Source organism: Lytechinus variegatus, chromosome 17 (assembly GCF_018143015.1).
Source record: "Lytechinus variegatus isolate NC3 chromosome 17, Lvar_3.0, whole genome shotgun sequence".
In the NCBI taxonomy this organism is placed as follows: domain Eukaryota; kingdom Metazoa; phylum Echinodermata; class Echinoidea; order Temnopleuroida; family Toxopneustidae; genus Lytechinus; species Lytechinus variegatus.
The window spans coordinates 6,701,114-6,727,276 of record NC_054756.1 but is presented as its reverse complement, the minus strand read 5'-3'; the positions used below and the strand labels follow the sequence as shown (position 1 = coordinate 6,727,276).

At 37.5% G+C, this 26,163-nt stretch overlaps 1 protein-coding gene across 3 annotated transcripts in view; it reads left to right on the top strand.

Moving 5' to 3' along the window:
- The window catches only part of LOC121431125 (nucleoprotein TPR-like), a 70,252-nt gene that overhangs the window by 8,637 nt on the left and 35,452 nt on the right, over nucleotides 1–26,163 (top strand). For 2 of the 3 annotated variants that reach the window (XM_041628628.1, XM_041628627.1), the window contains exons 3-27: nucleotides 1,611–1,781; nucleotides 2,954–3,057; nucleotides 4,346–4,459; nucleotides 5,709–5,852; nucleotides 6,388–6,468; nucleotides 7,412–7,568; nucleotides 8,185–8,256; nucleotides 9,058–9,152; nucleotides 10,307–10,399; nucleotides 11,314–11,418; nucleotides 11,861–11,968; nucleotides 12,617–12,747; nucleotides 13,208–13,309; nucleotides 13,641–13,797; nucleotides 16,934–17,118; nucleotides 17,389–17,467; nucleotides 18,093–18,236; nucleotides 18,617–18,790; nucleotides 20,351–20,491; nucleotides 21,396–21,579; nucleotides 22,049–22,153; nucleotides 22,723–22,872; nucleotides 24,594–24,691; nucleotides 25,432–25,566; nucleotides 25,982–26,056. In XM_041628628.1, coding sequence (XP_041484562.1) covers nucleotides 1,611–1,781; nucleotides 2,954–3,057; nucleotides 4,346–4,459; nucleotides 5,709–5,852; nucleotides 6,388–6,468; nucleotides 7,412–7,568; nucleotides 8,185–8,256; nucleotides 9,058–9,152; nucleotides 10,307–10,399; nucleotides 11,314–11,418; nucleotides 11,861–11,968; nucleotides 12,617–12,747; nucleotides 13,208–13,309; nucleotides 13,641–13,797; nucleotides 16,934–17,118; nucleotides 17,389–17,467; nucleotides 18,093–18,236; nucleotides 18,617–18,790; nucleotides 20,351–20,491; nucleotides 21,396–21,579; nucleotides 22,049–22,153; nucleotides 22,723–22,872; nucleotides 24,594–24,691; nucleotides 25,432–25,566; nucleotides 25,982–26,056 — 3,104 coding nt within the window. Of the gene's footprint in view, nucleotides 1–1,610; nucleotides 1,782–2,953; nucleotides 3,058–4,345; nucleotides 4,460–5,708; nucleotides 5,853–6,387; nucleotides 6,469–7,411; nucleotides 7,569–8,184; nucleotides 8,257–9,057; nucleotides 9,153–10,306; nucleotides 10,400–11,313; nucleotides 11,419–11,547; nucleotides 11,559–11,860; nucleotides 11,969–12,616; nucleotides 12,748–13,207; nucleotides 13,310–13,640; nucleotides 13,798–16,933; nucleotides 17,119–17,388; nucleotides 17,468–18,092; nucleotides 18,237–18,616; nucleotides 18,791–20,350; nucleotides 20,492–21,395; nucleotides 21,580–22,048; nucleotides 22,154–22,722; nucleotides 22,873–24,593; nucleotides 24,692–25,431; nucleotides 25,567–25,981; nucleotides 26,057–26,163 lie in introns of those variants that run through there. The other variant, XM_041628629.1, reaches the window with a different exon arrangement.

Genomic DNA, 26,163 nt, shown 5'->3' with positions numbered 1-26,163 from the left:
TCTAAACCTAAGAGCTCATTTCTACAAATGTACATGTATAACACTGTAGTTTATACAGGCCTTGTCATGGTGGCCAATGCATTTATGCAGTGCAGTATGTACATGTACAGTACATTGTATACTGTATAGCCCCTATGGATAATTAACATTTTTTTTTATTTAATAAGATATATTTCACAAATATCCGTAAAACTCATAGTAGAGGAATAAAAGCGACATAGCTCTATGAAGGTGCTTCCTATTGTTGACCTCGTACCATCTAAAATCTAAGAATCCAAGGACGCTAAAACCTGCTTTTTGGCTGAAAAAAGGCTATAAAAATTTGGAAATTTAGGTATAATTACCTTTTAACTCTACAAATAATGGTTTAAAAGTACTAATTATAGGAAAAACAAATTGCCTACCCCCAAACACATATGAATAGACACCAAAACCAAAGAAAAAGACCACCAAATAAAGAAGTTGTTGCCAAAATTGTGATTTTTCGGGGTTTTGGCGGCCATTTTGGATTTTGGGCCGGCACACTTTTTTCTCGGACAAGGAGAGAAAAAATATTGTCATTTCATGTTGAGATACATTACAAGGAATAAAAAAAAAACTGTTCCCATATTGAAATTACAAAAAAAGTATTTTTGACCCATGTATAGCCCACTACTTAGAATGCTACTTTTTGGTGAACATACAGATTTTTACATTTCTAACAAAAGTCTGCAAAAAAATTGCCGGAAAATAATTGATTTCTTATGTATCTTATTGTTTTTTCAATTCTTATTTATTTCATTGTTTTTTCAATCTTTTTTAGTGTTTTTTTCAAAGAAATTTGTCGGGGGACCATTTTGCGATCATAAATAACATAAAATAAATCCATCTAAGCCAATAAAAGTAAAAATAATTTTACATTTATGATTTTTGGTTGAAAAACACAATGTGCATTGACTTTGTACGCGTATTCACGTTTTTTGGACAATTTTAGGACCGACATGCGCTTATGAAATGTTGCATGATTTCGGAATCGTGTACCTGAGCATCGCAAATTTGGTCTCAAAAGATGTGCAAGACTTGAAAGGATAAAGTCAGAGAACGGCACGGTAAAAAAATTGCACAGCGGCAAAATTTGTTTAATTAGTGTTAAAAACAATGTTCTTAATATTATAACCCCCCAACTGTCACTGTTAATTTGCCAGTGTTATCTCACCCCTTATACTCTATATATATTTCCCTTTCCTCATTCTATCCTCCAACTCTTTTTCCTCTTCCCTTCTTTCTCGTCCCCTCCCTCCTTCACTTTCCCCACCCCCTCTTTGTGTTCATTGTCATCCTTTGATAAAGTGTACTTGACAGGCCTTAGGATTTGTGAGAACCCTTCTTTTCCCTGAATTACTGTAACAGCATCTGCATGTAGACAATAGATCAACATTCCCCTTTCATTATTAATCAGCAAAATCTGTAGATCAGTTTTAGAAACTAAACTATGTACCTCTTCTCTGATTTCATACATTTTTATTATCTCTTTTTGAAATGTGTTGTATATTATATGTACTTGGTTGAGTTAAATGCTGTGATACTTGTAAAGTGAGCTATGGAGAGTGTAATGCTTGTTATCATTACAGAGAGCCAGCTCCAATCGGCCAAGCTGGAGCTGGTCGAGTTCAAAGGTCAAAGTGAGGGCACGGCCAGCTCATACCAGGAACTTGCGAGGGTCAGTCAGCAGTTGGAGGCCGAGAAGCAGGACCTTGTCGGGGTGGTCGAGAGGAAATCTAAACAGCTTGAACAGCTTCAGGGTAAGTGCACTGTAGTCACACTGGCCAAACCTACTCCATACGGTTTATTTTCAATTCATCTACTGTCGTCCATTTGCCAACTCGTGTACTATAATTTGGTCTATCAGTTCATCCAGTTTATCCAGATGTTCAATTCGTCACATTACTATTTCGTCTAATAACCAATAGCCATTTAATCCATATACTATTTGGTCTATTTGGATTAAGTGTTAATTGTGCAAAATGAATGAAAATGAAATGGATATTAGACCAACTGGTTATGAGACGAAATGGCTACAGACAAAATGGTGATTAGACAAAGTGATTATTGGTCCAACTGGATATTGGACCATGTGGTTGTTAGACAAAATGTTGATGGACGGAATGGCATTAGACCAAATGAAAGTATGCCATGCAGTGAGTGGACGAGTTGGAATTAGAGAATAGGCAATTGATCCTCAAGACAACCAAATCTATTACGTTACTTCTAATGACATATCATTGGTCGGTTAGGAGTTGCTTTGGTTGGTGTGACAGTTGCGTATGAAAGACAAATGCCTCCCCAACTGCTCACCTAGAACGGCTTATTTCTGGGATTTGCTTGTTCCTGATGTAGCAACATCAAAATTTTTACAATATGTTTAACAAAGTAGGTTTACCATTTTTTTAAAATGTGAATTTCTCAGTTTTATCAGATGTTTTATCACATCTTTCACATAGGAAATTCTTTTGGGAATCTTTCATTTTTGTTTGATAATGAAAATATACTTCGAATATAAGTAATCTTTAGATTTGCCAATACTTGAAAGTGGTGGGCCTTCACAACTTGCAATGTATATGATACGGTGTACCTTCACTTCATCATTTGTACACATAAAGAGGCCTAATGTAAATTCGTTAAACAAATCCATTGATAAAGAGACACTGAATTCTAAGTTGAATTTGGAAATGATATATTTTTCCATTATACATTCCATGTTTTTTTGATGTTCCTTGTTTTAAGAATCTGTAACAAATTTGTCCACTTCTGCCATGGCTCAGTGCCTCTCGCGGAGGTGACTAAGCATTCCTTTACAAACAATTCTGTTCATGGCCTGGATAAGTAAAAAAAAATCACAAAAAATTATAAGAGGGAATAAATATGAGTTATCAATAAGATTGCATTTGCTCATAAATATTGTTTTCTTTTTCAGATGAATGGAACAGTATGTCTGAGAAGCTTTCATCAGCTAATGCCGCGAGGACACAACTCCAGATGAGGTTGGATGAGCTTGAGAATGAGGATGTCTCATGGAAGGTAAGTCCAAACCTGCCAACCGATACGTTGTTGGCGTATTTAGTACCTTTTTGCATCCAAAATACGGCAGTACGTTTTATCTTTAAAAAAATTGTTTTTGTAAAAAAAAAGAAAAATTATTTCAGGTAACTTAATTTTTTTAATCATTTTGTTCAAACCAGGGTGAGATATATGTTTAAATGTTGTTTTTTTTTTTAAATCTGCAACAGCAATGCACATTTTAGCTTGCATGAAGCTTTCGCGCAGCGATGAGCGAGTGCGCCACACATTTTATTATGAAATACACTTATTTGGGAAAAATACACTTTTTTATGACAGATAACAATTTTTCTTTCCCAGAGGTTGGCAGGTTTTTAAGTCAAGGAAGTCTTTTGCTCTTCCATTCTCTTTTCTCTTGCAGATAATCTACAGGGAAAGATTGTTGCATTAATTTCACGGTTACATTTTTAGATATGATCCAGAATGAAAAAACAAAACATAAAACTGTGATATCTCATGCTCTCTCTCTCTCCTCTCTCTTAATCAAAGCATTAACAATAGAAGAAAAATTGATGAAGGTTTTTAAAATCTGTCAAAGGATAAGAGAATTATGAATTTACTTTGTGACGTCACAGAAAATCCAATCAGAATCAAGGATTCCTTGCAAGTTACCTTAATGGTAACTTTTATGCAAGAGGGACCAAGGAAGGTTCTCTGTAAATACCCAAAGTAGTAATTTGGTCTTCAAAAAGCAAAAGTTAGAAAATAAGTTTATTTGAAAGAGTAATTCTTCACACTGTCAAAATTTTCAAGTTTTGAAGTTTTATAAAAAACAAGATATTAGAGTTTCTTTGACACCATTTTATGCAACCTCCTTGAAAGTTTAATTGAGATTTCACAGTGTGCACATGTCATGCTTGAGTAAGCTCAGAACTTCAAACCTTGTTTTCTCCTACTTTGTTGAAGCCCTTGTCAAATGTCTTCTTCATTCAATCAAGTAATTATGGGAGTTATTGTTGATCAATATTGACAAGTTTTATGTCATTTTAAAACTGAACAAAAATGTCAAAGATCATTTTGGGCAACCTTTTATCAATGTTAATTTAACTTATTATTTATATCTCACCATTGTATAATTATACTATCTCTGTTGATTTTTTTGCTTGTAAATTGAACATTTTCAGCCTTCGAGTTGCCTGTTTGATATTGTTTTCAATAAACCAAACCAATTCAGTAATAAAGATACAATTTAGGTGTCTGGTCACATTTGTGTAATGTTATGTTCATTGATCATTTCTTATCCCTGCAGTATCGAGAGAAGCGACTGCAGCAAGAGATACAAGGATTGAGTTCACAAACTGGATTCCTTCAGGCGGAGCTAGAGAAGAAGACCAATGAGGTTCTTACTCTGAGAAAAGAGAAGGTGAGGGATATGCATAGGAAGTTCTGAAGAAAAGTGAATTAGACGCTGAGAAATTAGTGTGGCCAGCTTTATACTGGTTCATAAGCTAGGGCTCAACACTAGCTCTTTTTCCTGGGTGTCAAGCCGCCAGAGTTCAATTTTGGGCGCCCAGAATAAACTTCCATTATAAGACAAAATATGCATTGATAACATACCTCAAACACCCTATGATCAGGCACAACAATCAACCTTGCTTACATGGACATTGCATTGTCATGGGCAATAATATCAATCAATTCAAAGTACCTATATTTCTTGTGTAATTCAGTATCAATACAGTATAAGCTTTCATCAAGTTAATGTTAGTTTAACTTAGAATTTTTTGAGTGATTGTTATTATCTAAGTAACCAGATAGCAGTGCAAGCATGTATATTTTCTCAGTTTAAAATGTAAAAAAGAACTGTTGTATATTTGTAATTTACAATATTTAAGTATATAAATGAATGTAGATTTTTTTGTTGTTACTATCATTATGATATACCAGGGGCTCGTTGCAATCAAACGCAACTCTAAAAATCATGCGCAACTTGATTTTCAATCAATTTGCGCATGATTTTGGACTTGCGATTGATTTTGTGCGTTTAAACGCAACTCTTTCTGCAACGGACCCCAGGTCAACCAAATTTTTAAGCTATAGATATGAGTATAAACATGCTTTAGGAGAGTGACTCGGGATGAAACAAAAAAAAATCATATCTCTTTAGCTTTAAAAATCCTTGGGCCCTATTTGGACTGATATAATGGGAACAAGGGGGCTGTTGCATAAAACTTTTTACCTGAGAAAACTCGGGTTGTTTTTTACCGGAGTTTTTGCCCTGTGTTAAAGTCAGTGGCAGAAATCAGACTAACCTTATTTTTCAGTTTTTACCAGAGTTTTCTCAGGTAAAATGTTTTATGCAACAGCCCCCTTGTTCCCATTATATCAGTCCAAATAGGTTTATCACTTTGTAGCTACAAAATCAGCTAAACGACAAGTCCGATAAATCTGAACATGCTTTAGATTTCCTTTGAATTAACATTCTTGTTTCTTTGATACAAGTCCAATCAGACTTTGCAGCTACAGAGTCAGTTGAACGACAAGTCTGATGAGTGTAAACATGCTCTACATGTAGATGTATCAGGGAACCTTCAGAAAGTGACACAGTATAAAGCAAATAAGTCCTCATATCTCCTTTGCATTAAACATTTCTTTTATTTTTTTTATACCAGTCCAACCAGATTTTACAGCTACAGAGTCAGTTAAACGACAAGTCTGATGAGTGTAAACATGCTTTAGATTCATCAGAAAACCTTAGGAAAGTAACTCAGGACCAAGCCAAAAGGATTGAAGAACTCGGTGCACAGGTCAAGGAGGTAAGCATTCCAGCATCACTCTTTATGCAACACAAGATGCACCTCAGTTTTTCAATTCAGAACAGAAGAATTTAGTGAGACTAAACTACTATATGCTACTCTCGAGATTATCATTTTCCACCATCACAAATCTTATGGCATTCGTGGTGATAATGATTGTGTGAGCCAAGATTTTAAGGGTTACTGTATGATATATTGACTAGAAAACTTTTGTTGTATAGGGTTAATTGTTTGGCTTTAATATTGAAATTGTTTTGGTGAGATTTAATGTAGAATATGTTTTAAGTTAGATTTAAAAAAAAAGTACTTTTGATAAATAGCATTCCTAATAATCTTTAAATTGTGATTGAAATCAATATGAAGGCAAAGTTGGTTTTGTGAGAAGTTCATTTTAAGGAAAAAAAAATATTGATATTGATGAAGATAATACTGTATTTGAGAGAAAATTTTTCCATTAGCTAGTCTATTTGTGAGAGTACTCAAGAATAAGTTCAAGGGATATTTACTTGAGTGAGTTGATACGCTTTGTTAATAGGGCCTCAACGTGATCTCTCAAAATGAAGAACAATTCCAAGCCGAGATCCAAGCCCAGAACAAGCTTTCTAATCTCTACAAGGTAAGTATATAGGATAAGAAAGAAGGGGGATGGGGGGGCACAGGGATAACCCATGTTATACTTGCTTGAATCTACTGTGCAAAGGATGAAGCTGCTGTGTCAGCGCCGTACCCAGGATTTTCCAAAAGGGGGGCAAATTATTTGGAAGAGATTTTGTATGCAGAAAAATTGGAAAGAAAAAAAGGTCTTCAACCACAAATAAAGGATTTCGTACTAGAGAAAAAATTGACAAGCAAGCCAAAAAAAAAGAAAAAAAAAGTCTCAAGTTTTCAAGAGGGCACACGTCTGTTTTCATTGCATTTTTACATTACAAATTATCAATTATCAAGGGTGGGTGGGCACGTCCCCTAGATCAGTTCTGACCCGTTGGGGGGACAGTCTGCCCCCCCCCCCTAGGTACGCTAGTGTGCTGTGTTATTTCCATGTTCATTAGTGGACTATTATTAATTGATAGCCTGTTTTGTGTCAACGTCATAAAAGTCGGTGGATTGAAGCACCATGATACTCAGTGCATGCCCAGACACTCACTGCCCGCCCACTATCTTGTCAAAAAATGTGATAAGAAGGAATTCCCCATAGGCTTATGTACAAAACTTGTAGTGCAATACTGGGGCATAGCAAGAAACTTGCAATCCATTGCAAATTCGCAATTGATTGCTAATCAGCTCCTCGAAACAAGCAGAGTAATCTGTTTGATAGAGCTAAACATGATGATGATGCTCAACATTTCTATAGCGACATGTATCTGTCAAAGACATTCAAAGGCGAATTGGAGGAGCCAGCCAATCTGGGTCGCCTAGAAGGGCGCGCACCCAAACATCTATCAATTGTAGAATTGCAACAGAGTATTTGCAATTGATTTCAAATATTTTCCTGCAACACCCCCATAGTCTCATACATGCACGAATCATTACCTCCTCTTGGTCTATCGTTGCTATATCAGCGTGCCGGTGATGAGGCAGAGTCTCGCGTCAAGGAGCTGATCACAGCAGTGGAGGAGTTGAGAGGCCTCTTGAAGCAAGCAACGGAAGCCACGTCTGAGATGGAGACGAGCATGAAGGATCAGGAGAGCAGCCATGCAGTAAAAGCAAAAGAAATGAGTAAGATTATATAGTAATTATGATAATGATGATAATGATAGTGATAATGATTATGATTATGATTATGTTTGTGATTACGATTTGGGTACTTGGTAGTGGTAATTATGATGAGAGTGATGAGGATAATGACAGATTATGGTAATGGTTATGGTTGATAAATGGTAGATGGTAGTGGTAATGGTAATAATAATGATAATGATAATAATAATAATAATATCACAGATAATAGTATTTGTAAAGCTTTGGTTATCTAGTTGCCTATTCAATGGAGCCCTGTATATTACCCTGGCTTATCATAGGCGCTTTGTGTATTCAAGGAATTGATCCTGCAGGGTACCCATTCACTTCACCTGGGTTGAGTGAAGCACAATGTGGGTAAATTTCTTGCTGAAGGAAATTATGCCATGACTGGAATTTGAACCCATGACTCCCTGTTTTAAAGGTGAGAGTCAGATCCACTAGACCACAGTACTCCATATGTGATCTGCCACTGCATATTAGCAGTTTCGATTGGATGTTGAAAAGAGCGAAATTAGGAGCATTGAATAGGGGTAGGGTGATTACCAAATGTAATGAATTATCTGTTTAGTGTCATTTGATATGTTTTCATGTTAAGGTGAGAAGATCAGTAAACTTGAACGAGAGCTTGAAGATGCGAATGATCTCTTGGCTGCAGCTCGCAAGAGAGGTAATGTTTTATTCCTTGTACTCTAGTTTATTTCTGACAGGGATATTGTAATTGTTCATTTATAAAGAGGGTGATACTGTTTGTAGAAGATATGATTTGACATGGTGTTACACGTGTATCATAACTTTTGTATTGTTTGTCCAATCTTTGTTCAAACTTTCACCTATCAACTTGTCTGATTTCTCTTTTTTCCTCTAAAAGTAAGTTTTTCAGAATATTTGCTTTCAGAAATGAGTGATATTCTCAAAAGAGATCTGAGTGAAGCTGTGACTGAAATCATTTGTTTAATGGCAAAGGCTAGCCCCAAATATTATTTGTTTTTACTGGAAAAGTAGCGAAAAAGAATCATTCATCGTGAGAGATAAACTGAAAACTTGAGACTTGTCTTGTATTTGGCTTACAATCCATGGAGGTACACCAATGATATAATGAAACCATGATGAATTAAATCTTGTTTAAAGACTCATAACTTTTGTATTGTTTGTCCGATATTGTTCAAAGTTTCACCTATCAACTTGTCTGATTTCTCTTTTTCCTCTAAAAGGAAGTTTTTTATGGCTTGGATTCCCCTTAAGTGTATTTATAAAACTTCAGTAGGTTGATCATGCCATAGGTTGACTACTTCCTTTAAGGAGTCCCTCTTCCAGAGTGTAAAATATCCTCTTAGTTTGGCAATGTTTAGAGAGTGGCTGGTTTCTCATTCATTCTTATTTTCTTCATTTCCCATATATATATATATATATATATATATATCTAATATCTTCCTAATTCTTTTATTCTCCATTTGTTTTCTATGTCAAGGTGTAGCACCTATGTCTGATGAGGAGTTGAGTAACCTGTGCCCCACCGCCGCTGCAGCAAGTTCCTTCATCAAGTCGGGCATGACACTCACAGAGGTAACAAAAATAAAGTAACGCAATGACCACATACATTGTTGTGTATAACTCACTTAGACATTGCTCAGGGCCCCCCCCCTCCCCCTCTGGTTCCAGTATGAAATAGATAATTAACCACTAAAAAATTCCGGGGGGGGGGATGAGTGATGCTGTTACACTTGAGGCGATTCCTGTTGAGCGAGGCATGGATGCATTATGGTCTGACGCCGTGAATAAATAATCCTGAGTGCGTCTGCACCTGCGAATTAGCGCGATAATTCGTAAAATAGCGTGCTATTTTGCAAATAATCCAAAGTTGACTTGGGATTGCAATCTCAAGATTAATCCTACGAACTAGCGCGATAATTGCGTCTCCATTACAAATAATCTCAAGATTGTTCAGATCAGGATAATTTGTCGGATCAGAAATAGCGAGCTGATTTCAAATCTTGGGATGGTGCAGACGGCGCGTTTGTGTCTCTGTGACTTGTTTCTGTTACATCTTGTGCACGTTTTGAAATAGTTTTTAGAATACAATCAAAGATGTAGGTAAAAGAAACTGTATAAATGGTACAGAAAATGGAGAAGCCAGCAGACACCATTGACCCTTTAAGGACAGGGCTCCAAGCATCATGATGAATATGATAATAAATGAATAGGAAGGAAAGGAGAGAATGTATCCATCTTTCTTGTAACTGTTCTTTCTTGTTAAAGGTAAATGCTAGTTTTGGTAACGTTATCAAAATGAGTTCGTACAGAATCCAATAAAATGACCACCAAAGTGTCTGTTTGTATAAATAAAACGTATGTGCCAAAGGATTCTGGAAGAAATTGTGTAATTGCTGAGAAATCGGCAAATAAGCACAGGATTCGGGTAGAGCGTCAGGCCCGACATTCAAAGCAATAATTATAGACTGTCCCACATGCGCTTATCTGTATTGGGGATCTTCAGTCTGAACATTTTTCAGCGTAGATTTCAAGATTTCACATAGTTCAGTTTATGTAACTGTACCAGATATAGATCCTTGATGATATACTGACAATTAAGCCTTGTTTTACAGACTTTCTCATGAAATCAGTGTTTACTGCAACTACTGGAATTTCTCTTTAACCTTTTCTATCTCTCATCCCTGTTTCCTAATTTACCAGTGATATTCTTCGCCTCTTTCTAACAGATCTACAGCCAGTATGTGAAGACATCAGATGAACTTATGATGGAGAAGCAGGAGAATCAACGACTCAATATGTACATGGATCAGATTCTAGCGGTAGGTAGTGTTTTTATACTCATTTACCACTGATGATTATATATTATCGGTGGGCCGTTAAAACTTCATATCTCATAATTGAAAAAAAAATAAGGATGGGTCAGGTAAAGCCGTATTTTAGAATTACAGCAATTGTGGCAATAATATAATATGTGAAAACAGTCTCCATATTCATAGGGAGCACTCACTCAAGGCAAAACAAGGTCGCTACTTATGTTACAAATAGTGAAAACCTGTGGAAGATACCACAGAAAAATCTTGATTTTAGAGTTGTGACATAAGTAGCAACCTTCGTTTTCTTAGAGAAGGTTCTCTCCATGAATAAGGAAAATATTTCATACACGATGTTGCCACAATTCCCGTAATACGAGCTATCTTCAAATTTTTTTGAATATTGAGATACAGGGTTTTATAAGCCTCCTGACGATGTGCTATATCTGTTGTTGCATGTCATTATCCAAGGATGCAAAGTTTAACATTTGAATGGATAAGTGTAGTTCCAATCATGTGTTTTTCAATGAAAATTTATACCTTAGCAAGTGGGGTTGGCCTCCCATCTGTAATGCAATACCATCCTTGCTAGCCCATTTTTGCTCCATACAAAAAATGTGTCATGGTCTAGTGGTTCTGACTCTCGCCTTTCAAACAGAGGGTCGTGGGTTCGAATCCTGCCATGGCATTTTTTCCTTCAGCAAGAAATTTATCCACACTGCTGCACTCGACCCAGGTGAGGTGAATGGGTACCCGGCAGGATTATTTCCTTGAATGCACCAAGCGCCTTTAGCAGCTGGAGCTACAGCCGGGGTAATATATATAGTGCGCCACTGAATAGGCAACTAGATAGATCGGCGCCTCATAAATGCTATATATTATTATTATTATTACACACCAGTTTATTGTGTTTCATTCTGTAGGAGATTGAGGAGAAAGCACCAGTTCTACAGAAGCAGAGAGAAGACTATGAACAAGCCTTAGAAACAGTCACTCAGCTATCATCCAAGCTAGAGGCAGCCATGTTGGTAAGCCCCTTGATCATATTGGAGGCCATCTTGGTTATCCCATACTTTGTATCCCATGATTGAATACTCAGTGTATGAACCTGTAACATGCCTTGGGAACAGTCACTTAATTATCATCCAAACTGGAGGCAGCCATGTTGGTTTGCAATTTGATCATATTGGGAGCCATCTTGGTCATCCCATACTTTGTATCCTATATACTCATATGAATGTCTTTGCTCCTGTAACAAAAAGTTCAGTGATTGATTGTGGGGCTGATGTTTATGATTGAATATCTTCAACTCAAACAGATAAAGTTTTTAAAGGAATACCGTAGCCTTGGGATCATGGTTGATTCTGTTGAAATGGATTATTCCTTGTCAATATTTTTATTAAAAAAATATATTCTATTGGTATTTCTGCAATCAGAGGCATACTTGGGATTTTCTTTTTTCATTCATAGGAGGGTGAGCAGCTTAGAATCAACGTGGACGACTCGGAGCGTAGAGTGAGCCATCTTGGACGAGAAAATGCCAGGCTGAAGCAGAAAAACACTGACCTAAGCCAACAGGTAGAATCGTTATCCGTATGATGTTTTATAACAATGATTTATTGGGAGAGCGGCTCGATTGTTATTTCACAATAAACTTGAATGGTAGGCGAGTAATTTGGTGACAGATTTTCACTGGAGATTTTTTTTGGAGAGGATGCATCATGGTGTAGTGGTTCTGACTCGCGTCTCTTAATTAGTGTCGAGGGTTTGAATCCTACTCCAGGTATTTTTTTTCAGCGAGAAATTGACCCAATTTGTGCTGCACTCAACCCAGGTGAGGTAGATGGGGACCTGGCAGGAAGTCAATTTTAATAGGCAGTAGCACATAATGGCAGCTCTGCTAAAGCCTGGGTAATTATAGTACATTATTGTAGAGCACTTACAGACTTGATAAAGTAAGTGATGAGTGCTGTATAAGCACCTTGTTATTTTTCTTTTTTTGCTTTTCTGCAATGATTGATCTCTTACGATATAGTCCATTGTTCGTCAGGTGCGTGTGTTGGTGCGTGAGGTATCGGAAGCCGGGGTAGGTCCCATCTAGGCTCCGGATAAGTTGAATGTGTCTTCATACGATATCTCTAGCTCTTATCAAGTCATTTCAGATTTCATTTCCTCCTTAACATTGCGAGCAATAATTGATCTTCAACATTGTCCATTGTCCTTCAGGTTCGTGTGTTGGTGCGTGAGGTGTCGGAAGCCAGGGGAGGTCCCATCCAAGCCCCAGATCAGATGGATGTGTCTTCAAGCGATATCTCCAGCTCATCCCAAGTCATCTCAGATACGCTCGTCTCTTTCAGGTGAGCTGTTAGCCATATTATAATGAGGTTATCTCTGATTACTGAATAGCCTATAAACTAGGTGATAGCTGAAGATAATGTCTTTCCAGTAAATGTAAGTCCAATGTGGCAAGACCACACAAGGTTGATGCCGTCTATAATCTCTCATCTTGCTTTATTTGATACGAATAAAACATTGACACAAGGATGATGAGACATTTGTGGTGGATGCTCCACTTTCCTTTAAAGTTAAACAGATCCTTACGCTTAGCTTGGTTATGGCGGGAAATCAGATTTTCCACACTGCAGCAAACAAACGACTGGCCTGTCACATAACATTTAACTTTCTCTAAACTCTATATCTTTACCTGCATGATTATTTTTTTTTCATCCCTCAAAAAAGTGGTTTAAACTCTTCCCTTCATCCTCTGAACACCAATTTCTCGAGTAATGTGTATTTTTTTCTGTTGCTCTTTGATAGATCTGTTGAAGAGCTACAGCAGCAGAATGAACGTTTGCTTGGTGTTGTAAGAGACCTCAGTGAGAAACAGGAGAAGGAAGAATCGGAGACGCTGCAATCAAAGTAAGCTGTTTCCATTTATTTTCTCTTGATTAATTCTCCTCCTCCTCCCCTCCCTTTTCCCCTCTTCCCCCCTTCCCCTCCTCCTTCCCTCCTCCTTTTCTCTCCCCCTCCTTCCTCCTCCCCTCTTCCTCTCCCTTTTCCTCCTCTCCGTTCCTCCTCTGTATCATACAATAATCACTATCATTATCCTCATCATCATCATCGTCACCATCATTATCATCTTCATCCTCCCCTCGTCTTCCTCTTCCTCCTCCTCATCTTATGATTGCATCTTGCATGAAATTGACTATAAATCATCTTGACATTCCCCTTTCTCTTTATTAATTCATAGGACCGCCGATTTGAAGAAGCAACTTGACGAGGCCATAGAGGAGCTTGACGACATGAGGTCAGCAAGGTCACGGCAGACAGAAATGGTGGAATCCATTGTCAGACAGAGGGACATGTATAGAGTGTTATTAGCACAGACTGGAGCTTCACCCCCACCAGTAAGTGTATGCTTCCATTCCAAACTTCTTATGGAGGCGCGATAGCTCAGTCGGTAGAGCGGGGATTTCGGATTCTGGTGACCCGGGTTCGATTCCCAAGTGGTGCGCTAGTGCCCATTGGTAAGGCATTTATCCTCATTACCAGGTCCCTTGGAGAGGACCTTAAGCCGTTGGTCCCCTGGTTGCTTGTTCACAGGCATTCATGCTTTCTTAGCAGTCCGGTAAAAAAAACCTTGGTATAACTTTGGTATAAATCCGTTGCTTAGTGGAAATAGGTACTCCCTGGACGGCTCATGGTGTCATGATTCAGACTATCGCCTTGTAATCAGAGAGTCTTGTGATGCTACAGCAAATGCTGTGTCACCGTGTTTGTTTCCCTCTGCGGCCTAGCGCCCTTTTGCAAGGCATCAATCCACATGTCGCCACACTCAATATATAGGTGGAGCATTGTGGTCAGGTGGTTATGACTTGTGCCTTTCATTCAGAGGGTCATGGATTCAAATCCGACACATAATGTCATTGCCTGCAGCACATGCTGCATTGCACCCAGGAGCAGTGTATGGGTTTCTGAAAGGGAAAAGTTAACACTTGGGCCCGTATTCTGAAGTCGGGTATAACTGAAACTCAGGTTTAAAGTTGTGGTTTTAGTATGTATAGTCAATTGTTACATAAATCACTAACAGTAGAGATATCATATTTCATCTCATTTGGCTCCCAAATCGTTCATAATTGTTTAGGAAGTGTAAATAGATGATTGTCTTCACCATTGAAGAATCAGGAAAGCACACAGTAAATATAAGAAGCATAAAACTAAACTAGAATTTAATTCGTCATGCGGACGAATTAGGTGGTCTGTCATGATTTTTCATTCAGAGTTGGCTAATGTATAAAATGAATCATTTAGATATGATTGATAATCTTGATTCTAGACATCCTAAGAATAAATTTTGACCATTGCTCAATGTGATTATTAATGTTTCCCATAGACTTTACACGTAAGCAATTTTGAGAATTACAATTCCAATATTGCAAGTGAAAAACGGGCATGATCCCGGCATCTGATCAAAAAGTGGAGGGCACATTACCGAAAGCCCAGAATCTCAGCTATAACATATTAAAAGCTCCGGCAAAACTGACTAGAAGAAATGGAGATATGGCTCACGAAATAGAGGAATGTCGAATCTAGTTTTGAGAAAAAGTCATGTCCCATAGAGATTACACACAAAATACATGTGATATGAAAAAACAATTATAATCTGTTTTATCTTGCTAAATTTTAACTTTCATACCTTTTAATTATCATAAAGGATCATGTAAGAGGTGGCAAAAAGAAAAAAAATGAAAAAAATCATCTTTTCTACCCCAGGACTCGAACCTCCGCCCTCGGGAAAGCAAGTCAAATGCGTTATCCATTGAGCCACGATATTCCCCTTAGAGATTACACATAAGCAATTTTGAGAATTACAATTCCAATTTTGCAAGTGAAATACGGGCATGATCCCGGCATCTGATCAAAAAATGAAGGGCACACCTCCGATAGCCCAGAATATCAGCTACAACATGTTAAAAGCTCAGGGAAAGCTGACAAGAAAAAATGGAAATATGGCTCACGAAATAGAGGAATGTCGAATCTAGTTTTGGGAAAAAGTCATGTCCCATAGAGATTACACGCAAAATGAGGAAAAATGACATGCCTCTTTTCATCGCTGTTTTACGCAATGATGCGTTTCTCAAAACGAATATTCATGTTAACTGAGGAGAAAGAGTACATTCTAAACTACAACATATCGAAATCTGGGCGAAAAACGATCCATATTCGAGAAGTTACAACCAAATTTGCATAAATTTGATGACGTCATTTTTGAAAAAATGAAATTTTTAGTTTAGGCGCCATTTTGATGACGTCATGATATAATTTAGGGATATTGATGACATGAAATCAAATCTACAACTCATACTCTATCGATATATGAAAAAAATGGGGGTCAACGGACTATTTACAGAGCTACAGTGAATTTTCAATAGGCATGTTTTTGCCCATATATGGCCTATAGTGAGAGCTCGCGCGCACACGTGCTGCAAAGTTTAACGGGTGTTAATTTCGTTATTAATGGTTGTAGAAGGTTGATCAAGGTATCAAATTGTTCAAAATTTTATTATCAATGCAATGATGTAAAAAAACGGGGTTTCTGTGTTGCGTTCAGGCGTTACGCGCGGAAACGCGCGCGCGTACGTGCGCGCGCGGAAATGTTTGAAATGCTTAAAATGACCTGAAACGTACCCAAAAATTTTTATAGGTCATTTGGAGATTTTTTTTACCTTTGACGCACGCGTACGCGCGCGTCATGACCTCTACATGACCTTTGATGACATTGACAATTGACCCTTGACCTGAAGTTAATGTCATGTAAATATTGTTAATTTTTGATAATTGATAATGAAGATATGATCAAATGAAGAATTTTACAAAATGGCGCATAGATGACGTCATCATGACCATATGACCTTCAAAAGCTTAGTATGCCGTCTCTATGATAGATTCTGTATATGATAAAAAAATCAGCAAAATTGATTCAGCCAATTCCGAGAAAAGTTGGCGACAAACATAGGTGCTAAGAATAAATAAATAATAAAGAAAATTCTGACGAAATCAATAGGTGATCTGTCATAGACAGACCACCTAATAAAATTTTTGACTCGTTTGTCTTCCCATAATTTTAGCATAGAGTTAGACCATGGTATAAGTTAAACCTGACTTCAGAATATGGGCCAGTATGGTTATCTCATACAGAATAAATACAGTAAAAGCTAAACAAAATATAACAAAAAAGAGGAGTCGGAATATGTTTGAAGTCCTGAAATATGCAAAAAAAATGTATTATTGAAAAATGAAAACATTGAATCCTAGTTACAAGAGGTTTAAGTAAACTGAAGGTAAATAAGTGTGTGGTACCGCAAAATTATGAAATAGCCTTATAAACGGTCATAAATGTACCAAAGCTTATGGACATGCACTCATCTGAGTAAAATAGCATGAATGACCTGAATACTAGAGCAAAACATGCGATTTTACTCCAATTAGTGCATGTCGATAAATTGACAGTGTTGATACTATTTACTTTTTTCTTTTTCTTAGCTGCCCACATCACCCTTCACCACACCCAACCAGAAGAGTCCACACAAGAAGAGCCCTCTTGTGACGACGGCCAGCCAGAAGAGTCCGGGGCTTCTGTTGCCTAGCGACCAAGAAACAAAGAAGGCTTTCGATACCCTACAGACTGAGTTCGATACGTATAGGCGAGAGAAGGGAGAGAACGAGAGGTAAGATTTTTAACCAATTCTTAGCTCCATTATGCAACGAGATGCATTTGAAAGTTGTTGGAGATTATGCTAATTACTACAATAATGCATTATTGTAGAGCAGGAAATTATCAGTATTCAGCAAAGATTTCTTGATTTCACAAAGATAAGTTTACTTTGATGTCCTGGATCTAGATCTATGATAATATGGTGACAATTAACCTTGATTTTCTCATGACATAATTATTTGCTGCAACTAATTTCTTTTACCTTTAATTTCGTTCATTGTAGGATGCTGAATGATCAGTTGGAGACATTGAGAAAAGAGCTATCAGAATTCCGAGTGCAGAACACCAAACTCTCATCACAGGTAAATCATAAATAGTTTGATAAATGTGTACATTGGGTGATTTCAAGTGTGGTGCCGACCTTATGGAGTTTAGTGTTTGGTTAGTTTTTACCTGAGCACAGCACCAAACCTAAAATGAAACTGGTTCTGGGTTGAACCTCAGGAGGTGTTGAGCAGTAAATAATGTGATTTGGTGTTAGTGTTAGTCATTTTTTTTTACCTAAGTATGGCACCAATCTTAAAGTGGAGCTGGTCCTTGGGGAACATCTGGTGTTAAGCTAACAATCATTTGGATAATGTAATGTTTGTAAAAGTACATTTTGGTCATGTTGTGTTTGAGCTAGGGAAGGCAATATGAATTGTGCTTCCAAATCCAGGACCAACACTGAAGTTGAAACCAGTTTTTGAATTTTTAACTTTGATCATAATCGTGCTTCTGTATTGCTTTTGTAATAGAAAATGTTTAAAATTATTTTAGAGGGCCTTAGAAATAATGTGTATGTCAGTGAATTGCATTTCTTTTCCTGTACATGTAAGTGATAATTGCTTCTTTAATTGATCAATGAATAAGAAGGATGTACATGTATGTCAGCTTATTGCATTCAAAATATACTGAATGGTGAATCTTCTTATTGTGTGTATTTAGCTGGACTTTTCAAGTGAGCGTTACAACGTCTTACAGTCCAACGTGGAGGGATACAAGAAAGAGATAGCGGCACTTGCAGATAAGAATCAGAAGTTCTCCAGCCAAGTTGTAACGCTTCAGCAATCGGCTAGTTCAATTACACAGGTATGGTAATATCGTAAATGTCACAATCTGTTTACTGGAGATGGGTGGGTGTAATCTGTAGAATCAAATGGTCTTGTGATCAGTTGGAATCATAAGATAAATTCAGATAAATTCAAAATATCTCTTATATTATGAAATTTTTGAATAATTGTAGCTATTCAAACCTTAATTTTCATTCCAATTAACTTATGTTTTAACTTTGCATTTAAGTTTTTTTAAGTGTTATTCCATAATTTTCTCTTATTTTCATTAGTTTATGTACAGCTGGACTTCTTGTGTAATATGCACTGTAAACTAGCCTAGCATTATTACTGTTATTGACATTGACAATGTGATTCATGATTAAAATATGGTTTATAAAATCTCGTTTTTTTTTGCAGGACATGTTGGCTGCCCAGGAGAAGCTGAATAAGGCCGAGGTAGAGGCAAGAAACTTGAAAGATGAAAATAAACTTCTGAAGGAGATGGAGATCCGTCTTACTCAAGAGAAAGAATCCATGCTGAGAGAGCATAAGAACCAAGGACTATTTCTTACTAATCTGCAACAGATCCAGGTAATCGAATGGTGGTAATTGGATAGTGGTTACCGGTGGTGGTGATTTTGGTAACTGGTGGTGATGATGGGGGATGGTGGTCACCGTTGGTGATGATGGTGGATGGTGGTCACCGTCGGTGACAATGGTGGATCGTGGTCACCGTCAGTAATGATGATGGATGTTGGTTACCGTTGGTGATGATGATGGTCACCGTTGATGTTGATGGGGGATGGTGGTCATAGTCGGGGATGATGGTGGTCACTGTTGTTGTTGATGGGGGGTGGTGGTTACCGTCAGTGATGATGGTGGTCACCGTTGGTGTTGATGGGGGATGGTGGTCACTGTCGGGAATGATGGTGGATGGTTGTCACTGTAGGTGATGATAGTCACTTTAGGTGATGATGGTGGATGGTGGTTACCGTCGGTAATGATGGTGGTCACCGTTGATGATGATGGTGACTTGTGTTTACCGAGGTGATGATGGTGGATGGTGGTTTCCGTCGGTGATGATGGTGAATGGTGGTCACCGTCGGTGATGGATGGTGGTTTCCGTCTGTGATGATGGTGGATGGTGGTTACTGTTGGTGATGATGGATGTCACTGTTGGTGTTGATGGTGGTCACCGTTGGTGTTGATGGTGGATGGTGGTCACCATCGGTGATGATGGTGGATGGTGGTCACCATCGCTGCTGCTGATGGTCACTTGTGATTATTGTGGATGGTGGTCACTGTCGGTGCTGATGGTGGATGGTGGTCACTGGTGGTGGCCATGGTGGATGGTGGTCACTGCAGGTGATGGTGGTACATGGTGGTTACCGTTGCTGATGATAGTGGATGGTGGTTATTGTCTTTGATGATGGTGGTATTGATGTTGGTGGAGGTCGTGATGGGTGATGACAATGATGGCATTAGCTTGGGATGATGATGGTTGGTGGTGGTGATGAAACTGGTTAGTGGTAATGGTTGTAGTGTTTTGGGATGATGAAGTGGTAATTGTTGGGGAGGAGGATGATGCTTGGCAGCTATATAGGTGGTTTGCGGATGATGGTTGTGGCAGTGGTTAGGATGATGAATAATGGTTGGAGGTGATTATGAAGGTAAATATGAGGTAAATTGCCAATTCGTTTACTGTCAACATGTCCACTCACTATATTGACTACCTTCATTTAGTCTCATGCCATTTCGTCCATCAACAATTTGTCTAACAACCATTTGGGCCAATCATCCCTTCATCTCATCACCAGTTTATGACCGTTTCGTCACGTAACCACTTGGTCTAATATCAATTTTTATTTTCATTCATTTTGCCCAATAAATATTCAGTGTAATTAGACCAAATGGTACATGGACTAAATGGCTATTGGACCAACTGGTTATTAGACGAAATGGTGAGTGGACCAAATGGCAATTCGACCATGTGGATATTGGACGAACTGATGGTAGACCAAATGATAGTAGACTTTGGCATTATACCAAATGATAGTAGAGTTTGGCATTAGACCAAATGAAAATAAAGCGATGGTGATTTCTTCTTGAATCACCGATGACATGAATGTTTCCATTTGTTTGTTTGTACAGAATAATCTTGAAAGATCCGAGTTCGAGTCGAAGACTAGAATGACCAATCAGCTTGAGGCAATGGAGAGAGAGCTTTCTTTGGTCAGGAGAAAACTGGACGGCGAGACTGACCAACATCAGACCGTTCTCAAATCATGGATGGTAAGGCAATCTCTGTTTGGTAGAATGACCTGGTGGGTGTTTCATAAAGCTGTTTGTAAGTTAACACATGGCAGGTGACCCTTTCTTGCGGTAAATGATATATCCCTGTATAGCTGACTTAGTACCCAAGATTATGTTCCAGTCATGCTGGAAGTACTGCATTAAATTGTGCGTAACTTTATGAACAGTTTATGAAATACCATTGAAATGTGACTTTCTCACAATTTTGATGAAATTTTCAATGTTCTGCTAGTATAAGTTTTCTCACATATATGGAAAATCAAATTGATTTTACAATTTTTTATTTCCATGCAATGGATGACCTAATAACGTAACTTTATGAACAGTTTATGAAATACCGTTGAAATGTGACTTTCTCACAATTTTGATGAAATTTTCAATGTTCTGCTAGTATAAGTTTTCTCACATATATGGAAAATCAAATTGATTTTACAATTTTTTATTTTCATGCAATGATGACCTAATAAATAAGGAATGATTAAGAAAATAGGTCATTTCAAATTTCATTTCTTATTGATTTCACTTAGCAATAAAAATAAACGACAGGATTTCATTAGTAGCAATTCACACCTATTAACAACTCACATAAATACAACAACATGCCCTTATGATGTATCACCCAAGAAAAATTTTCTGAATAATGATAATATGAAAATTTTTAATCAGACTCAACAAAAGATGAAACAAAAACAAAAAGTTAAGTATGACGTCTAAACCAAATTTTATAGTAGAACTTAATAATTTTTTACCATTTTCGCTTTTATCTCACAAGAAATGTCCATATCTACTTTTAAAATACTTCATTGTTTAGAATTTAGAAGAATACCTTTAATCTTTAGAAGAATATCCTACACAGCAATCTTGAAACTGAATTTTTTTTTAGGGGAAAGTACAAGACCTTCAGAGGCAGCTGAACTCGGAGCTCAATTCCCATCAGAGAACCCGTAATGACCTTGCCAAGATGAGGAATGACCTCCAGAATGTTCGCCAACAGGCTGCCTCCACCGACGGTCAGCTCGTAGCCCTTCAGGTCAAGCTGGAATCTGCAATCAAGGAGAAAAATGATGGTTCGTTGCTTGTTCTATTACCCTTTACCCATTTTTTATTGAAGTATTCTCATCCATTTTTCTCTTCATTGTAACTTTGCTAATTGCGTAAGGGTTAATCTTGGTTGTTGAATGCTTTGTAATTTTTGTCATTGAAAAAGCAACGTAAACCACAAAGTTCAGAAAAGCAGAGGCATTATTTCTGAAAAAAGGAAAGCAAAAATGCAAAAAAAAATTGTTATATCTCTCTATTTAGTCCATAATAGCCTGATAATTATACATGTACATGTGTGCATCATGTTAAATCTGTACATTGTAGAAAGTGTCTGGTAAATATATACATCACATAAACTCTGTTTATACATCCCATAAGATGCCTAGTAGACATATACACATTTAGATTAACTGATTATACATTCCTTAAAATGCCTGCAAAATATATATGTATACGTGTAAATCTCTTGATTGAAAACCTGTTTTTCTTTTGTAGCTGTCACAGCCTTGGAGCAGACCGATGGCGGGGTCACTTCAGTGAGTGAAACCGAGCTGAAGGAAGTCAACAACAAACTAAGAATGGCTGAAAATCAAATCAAGAGTAAGTATCCCTTCATGAACTGCACTTTTCATTGTGTATCTTTTTTATATTCAGTATACATAGGGTGATTTCTAGTTCAGTGTTGTTGCTGATGTTAGAAGCACAATTTAGATTGCTTCTCTGACCTCCAAAACCTATTTTGAGTTTATAAAAAGTATCCTGGGGTCCGTTTTGCAGAAAGAGTTGCGTTGAAACACAAGTAAAAAAAATCAATCGCAAGTCCCAGATGCGCGCTGTTGATTGGTTGAAAATCAAGTTGCACATGATTTTTAAAATTGCGATTGATTGCAATTCTTTCTCAAGGGGCCCCAGATCACATTATTGACATCTCAATAGCTTGTGAAATTTGTCCTTTTACCAACTACATTGTAAGTGTGGTGCTATGCTGACATTGAAATGACCTAAAACCAACACTAAGAGTTTAAGGGAATATTAAATAATTAATGTAATATAGTAATGTGAGTCAGAGCCGTGGACACAGTGACATACACGCAGAACAATTTTGAATATGACACGTTCATGGACATATTTAACTGGTGACCATTTCTCCCTCCCCTGCACACCACCAGTCCTACGGGAGCAAATGAAGAAGCTGCAGGAGCAGAGGGCCCACTACCAGTCTATCAGCAAGTCGGTGGAGCAGAACATGAAGGAGCAGAATGAAGCGAGCGAGACGTTCAAGACCACGATGGAAAAGAGGTTGCAAGAAGTAACCCAAGGTAAGGATCAGTGTGGTATTAATTTGATTTGATTTGATTTATTTTTTCGTCTGCATTTCATAACAATGGTAAACAATATGATTTTCTTTACGTAACAAACATACTATATCGATAATTGATTAAGTATGAATCGTAAAGAAAAAAAATGCAAAATAAAAAGTCATTCTAAACAAATTTGATCTACTACCAACAAAGAAAATGTAACATTTACAGTTTGCAGGAGGATTGTCATTATAAGCAGATTGCTTGAAAGAAATGACAACCCCGGGATAAAACTCATTACATTAATACATACATTGTATTGCGCCAAATCTACTCTGAAGAGTGTTCAAGGTACTTTTCAAGTATGAAAGAAATTAAGAAGAACTGAACAGAAATTAGAGGTTTTTTTTGTCTCACCTGCGAAGCAAAGTGAGACTATAGGCGCCGCTTTTCCGACGGCGGCGGCGGCGGCGGCGGCGGCGGCGGCGTCAACATCAAATCTTAACCTGAGGTTAAGTTTTTGAAATGACATCATAACTTAGAAAGTATATGGACCTAGTTCATGAAACTTGGCCATAAGGTTAATCAAGTATTACTGAACATCCTATTAGAGTTTCATGTCACATGACCAAGGTCAAAGGTCATTTAGGGTCAATGAACTTAGACCATGTTGGAGGAATCAACATCGAAATCTTAACCTGTGGTTAAGTTTTTGAAATGTCATCATAACTTAGAAAATATATGGACCTAGTTCATGAAACTTGGACATAAGGTTAATCAAGTATCACTGAACATCCTGCATGAGTTTCACGTCACATGACCAAGGTCAAAGGTCATTTAGGGTCAATGAACTTTGGCCGAATTGGGGATATCTGTTGAATTCCCATCATAACTTTGAAAGTTTATGGATCTGATTCATGAAACTTGGACATAATAGTAATCAAGCATCACTGAAAATTTTGTGCAAGTTTCAGGTCTCATGATTAAGGTCAAAGGTCATTAGGGTCAATGAACTTTGGCCGAATCGGGGGTATCTGTTGAATTACCATCATAACTTTGGAAGTTTATTGGGCTAGTTCATTAAACTTGGACATTAGAGTAATCAAGTATCACTGAACATCCTGTGCACGTTTCAGGTCACATGACCAAGGTCAAAGGTCAATGAACTTTGGCCAAATTGGGTGTATCTGTTGAATTACCATCATAACTTTGAAAGTTTATGGATCTGATTCATGAAACTTGTACATAAGAGTAATCAAGTATCACTGAATATCCTGTTTGAGTTTCAGGTCACATGATCATGGTCAAAGGTCATGTAAGGTCAATGAACTTTGGCCATGTTGGGGTTTTTTGGTGAATAACCATCATATCTCTGTAAGTTTATTGGTCTAGTTCATAAAAAGTGGACATAAGAGTAACCATGGATCACTGAACATCTTGTGCGAGTAAGAGTAGTATTCAAAGTCAGCACTGCTGCTATATTGAACCGCGTGATGCAGGTGAGACGGCCAGAGGCATTCCACTTGTTTTTTTAAGTTAAACATCTATTAATTTCTTTAGAAAGGTGGTTCTATAATTTAAGCCCATAGTCAGACCATGGTCTAAATTTGAATTGAACTTCAGAATGCAAACTATGATTATTTGTACAGTAAGATCATAATCAGCATTCACTTCAACTAATGTTAGCTATCTCAACTGCTCTTAATTGTATCCTTTTCTCCCTTTGCTTTTTACTCTAGAACGTGACGATCTCCACAAAGAGGTCACTGAACTCAGGAAGGATCGAGAGGAGAAGGAATCAGAGAATAAAGAGCTCCATGTTGCTGTGCAGACTCAGGTACTTTGGTATATTTTAACTTGGTCAATAAGCAGTTGGTCTACTTGTTGGATAGACATGGACCCACTTAGTCTATCATCAGTTTGGTCTAATTGTTGTTAAGTCTACCATACACATGGTCTACTACTCAGACTCAGGTTCTTTGAATGGTTTGTATTTACTCGGACTTAAAGCAGTAGGTCTACTTATCGGATAGACATGGACTAAACCCACTTAGTCTATTATCAGTTTGGTGTAATTGTTGTTTAGTCTACCCTACACATGGTCTAATACTCGGTCTAATCCCAATTTAGTGTATTTCCCGGTTGGTCTATTTTTCACTTCCACCACCAGCATGGCTACACTCATTTGATCTGCAATCAATTTGATACAATTAATGTTTGGTCTAACATTCACCTACGTGGTCTGTCATTGAGGCCTAATATCAGATGGTTAGAAGATAAACTGAATGGAGGAAAGCAAGGATTTGCCCATGTTATGATGCATGCAATGAACCAACTGATTATGAGAGATTTTGAGAAAAATGTTTTAAATGCATCACCCTAAATGCTAATCAATATAGCATTCAAGCACTAAAAAATATACCTTCAACTACTATTCATTTACTATTTGTTTCTCAAAAGATATGAAAGTTGGGTGTCCTCTTTTCAATATGCCTTATATAAATTGAATTTAAGATTGCATATTTGATAGAATTTAAGACAGAATGGTACAGATTTTCCTGCTTTCTATCTTACCAGACTGCAGAACTGCGTCGTAATCTGGCCAATCTTCAGGATGAGCTGAAGGAGGCCCTCGCTAGGCAGAAGGAAGCAGAGGCTAAGGAACTCACTGCACGACAGGATAGTCAAACTCAAGCCAAATTAGCAGAGGAGGTCAGTGAATGATTTTGATATGAAACAGGATTATGGATATTTTTATTAAGATGTCTATGACTAAACAAAAATGGTGCCGTGTAACCTTTATATACCATTAGTTTTAATTTACACTTGTTCAGTTACTTGTCACTGATGTTTATTTCTATATAATCATGCTTGCCTCTTGTTTTCATTTAATTCTGTTCTACTTACATTGATGCCTTATCCTGTGTTCACAGTGAGCAACTTGCCATTTTGTAGCCACATTTTCTAACCCCTTTTCTAGCCCGTTTGAAAAACTGCTGAATAGTGGTGAACTTTGACCATTTAGATTTCTATTCAGAGATACATGTATGTTCACGAAATTGCCACAAAATGTTGCTTTGCTTGGTTTACTGTGGTTGATCTTTAATATTGTGTTGTCACATTTCAGATGCAAGATAAGTATGAAAGGGAATTCCTCTTACATGCTGCTGATATGAAACAGCTTGTCACTGTCAAAGAACAAGTAAGTGAAATCCATTTTAAACTCAATCCTTTATACAATGTAACAGATTCAGATCTTTCTCACCAAGTAACAGAAAAAAGTGGATTAGATGGTCATCAAACCTGTAA